The sequence below is a fragment of the Sphaeroforma arctica genome, assembly GCF_001186125.1.
Source record: "Sphaeroforma arctica JP610 unplaced genomic scaffold supercont1.89, whole genome shotgun sequence".
In the NCBI taxonomy this organism is placed as follows: Eukaryota; class Ichthyosporea; order Ichthyophonida; genus Sphaeroforma; species Sphaeroforma arctica.
This window is the reverse complement of record NW_014040469.1, coordinates 158,675-161,642: the sequence shown is the minus strand read 5'-3', so window position 1 is coordinate 161,642 and position 2,968 is coordinate 158,675. Positions and strand designations below refer to the sequence as shown.

The 2,968-nt window shown below is 43.6% G+C and overlaps 1 protein-coding gene across 1 annotated transcript in view; it reads right to left on the bottom strand.

Moving 5' to 3' along the window:
* Positions 1-151: 151 nt before the first annotated feature.
* The window catches only part of SARC_02076 (hypothetical protein), a 4,514-nt gene continuing 1,697 nt past the window's right edge, over positions 152-2,968 (bottom strand). Inside the window, exons 2-5 of the mRNA XM_014304199.1 lie at positions 2,657-2,739; positions 2,107-2,189; positions 1,559-1,761; positions 152-972 (exon numbers count right to left, since the gene is read on the bottom strand). Of these exons, the coding sequence (XP_014159674.1) occupies positions 709-972; positions 1,559-1,761; positions 2,107-2,189; positions 2,657-2,739 (633 nt within the window). The 3' untranslated portion in view covers positions 152-708. The remainder of the gene's footprint in view (positions 973-1,558; positions 1,762-2,106; positions 2,190-2,656; positions 2,740-2,968) is intronic.

Genomic DNA, 2,968 nt, shown 5'->3' with positions numbered 1-2,968 from the left:
CTANACACACACACACACACACACACACACACACACACACACACACACACACACACACACACACACACATATATATATATATAGGAGCCAGTAAGCTAGCGAAATTTGTAATCTCGATTCTATAGGCACTGGCAGAGGCGTTGAAACTAGTGTAAAGACCGGGGCAACTAGCCTGCTGCGATTTATCGATTAGACCTAAATATATTTCATACAATTAAAAAAGCGAATAGTCATCAACGAGGCAGGTACCGAAATCAACGGATACGGACTGCAGTATGTTCGTAGTAAATACCGTTGGGATGTAAGGTGAATCGCCAATTAACCCTTTAATGCGATTCCAATCTAGAGCCTTGTGTCCCTGCCACTTCCTGTATAAGCTACCTCTAAGACTGCCTGTTGTACGGACGGTGCACCATTCACTAGTGGATACGTTGCCATCCCTAAACTTCTTAAAGTAGAAGAGATTGTAACTGTCTGAGAAGTGTTGAGCCAACAAACTCGTCGATTAACTTGGTTTATTATTCCTAGTCCATCTGTTCCGTCCTTTCTAGATATCAACTGCATACTAGCGTTCAAGCCGTTATCAATATAATTTTCGTTCTCTTCCAATGGCTCCGTCCCCTGGCGATTCCACACACTCCACTCCCATGTTTGTATCTCCGTGTAGACCATGTCTATTGCCAAAGAGCGCGTGTGACCATTTCGCACTCATTTCTTCTTCCGTGCCTGTAGCTTCGCCAGGTAGTTGTCAAACATCTGCTGCGTTGTCTCGGAATTCACAGCCTTCAGGAACTTCTGTATGTCCTCGTCCAAAGTGTTCCGGTGTCTATCGAGTATTGGCTTACGGATTTGAAGTTTGGTATCCGCCCTGGCACTATCGATGACGTCACCGAATGCCACAGATTGCTCGAGCGCACGGGGTAGTACTTGATCGTTTGCAACAACCTCGTCAATCAATCCAATCTTGAGGGCCTATTAACAATGAGGTATGTGAATGTATAGTTCAGATGTTCAATATATAGTTGTGCGTACAGGTGGGTGTTCATAATGATTCAAATCCATGGCAGGTCTACGCCACACTTCTACTTCAACTAGGAAGTAGCATAAATTGCGAGTTGCCCTCAGTCTGTAGATCTATATGCTTCTGCTTGTAGGTGTTTGAACCCAGATACTGACTTATACCACTTTCAATTTAGACATTTGTACATAAACTTGTGCAAACGATTGATGTCTACACGCCTATGAGCTGATGTTTATATGACAATGCATATATAGTATCTATGACACCTGGCTTCACTTGCGGCACACCCATGGATCAGATATCAATCAGTGCTTTGTTCAGCTACAAGCTACGATATATTCAGCTTGACATGTATTCCGCACCCAATATCATCCCAAGTGCTCGCAATGTCGTAACTGGTTCTACCAGTCACACGCCTGCAAGTAGCTACCATAGGCTGGGGACAAAGATTGGGCACACAGCCCAGTGGATAAAAGACACGAACCATAAACACACACAAACAACACCCAAAAACCCTGCCGCTGTGTTTTCCCTCACCTCCTTCGTATCCAGAAGTATACCCAATGTAGTCAAGAGCTCAGTCTGTCGAGGCCCAACAAGAGAGATCATTGGCTGCAGGAAGAAGTCGGGCAGCGTTATGCCTATCTCGGCTTCGTTCAGACCAATGGTTGTTTTGCCTTCACTCATGATACGGTAGTCGGCGCCCATGGCTATGAGACAGCCACCCGCTGGAGCACTGCCTATGTAATGAATTGCATGGCATTGTCCTCACACATGTGAGAAACTAGAAACTCTACTTGGGCCATGGTGGTAATCTAGTGATGCGGCTCGGAACCTAATTTGCATCCCTCATGGTCCACGGATGGGGGTAGATGGACTGAGTAGATGAGCATTGTATGTGTGGTCTAGAGCAGATACCACGTGGTATCATACTATATAAAAATCCCGACCATGTACGTATTCGCATAGACCGCGTTATGTATGCGTGAAACGCCGATCTCGAAGCCTTCCATTGGTCGTCAAGTGCGTAGAAACAGTATCTGACCAAACAGGAAACGATTTGGCATGTTATCTCGAGCACATACCTGTGATGGCCGCAATGACTGGCAGACGCGTACCGTACAGTGTCAACCACATCTGTTGTAGTGACTTCCAGAACTTGGGGAGCCTGGATGTTGTAGGAGAATATGTGTATTATTTAAATAAATTTCGTCTTTATTTGCCTTTGTAATATATAAATCTGAGGATTTGATGGTGATTCAGAATTGCAACCACCACACGGGCGTATTCGAAGCTCCGGATTATATAGCGAATTTGATGTGCATCACTACTAACGTAGCAATATACATACATCACTATGTTACTGTATCTGGTACTTAACGTATATTTATATATATACATTTGGGGATATGTATATAAACGCCCATACATACACTGTTTACGTTATAGAGGTGCAAGGAAACCAAATTCTGAACACATATACGTACACACATGAGATTCTCAATCAGATAAACACGTTCAATAGATATACTAGTTCGACTCCAGAGGCTTTGCGCGATCCGTACCCTCTGCATAATTATGTGATACATCTACACATAAATCAAGGCAGATACAGCACATCTTAGCAGAACTTACCTTTCAGGGTTAGGTCTGTACATCTCGGATAAATCAATTCCAGCGCAGAACACTTTGGGACTGTGTGAGGTGATCACCAATGCCTGTTCATGAACAAGGTGAACGCAAAGACAGAGTGAGACACTAAGTGAAGTGCTTACGCCCAGTTTGCGATTGACGGTGTACTATAGACAAAAGTACACTGCGAAGGAACTGGAGATATGCAACATGTGTGCAAAACGTTTGCGCTAATATAATGTTGAGCACATATATATCTTTTAGATTGAGTTGTTGAACAAGGTGATATTATAATCGAATCTATTTAAAACACGC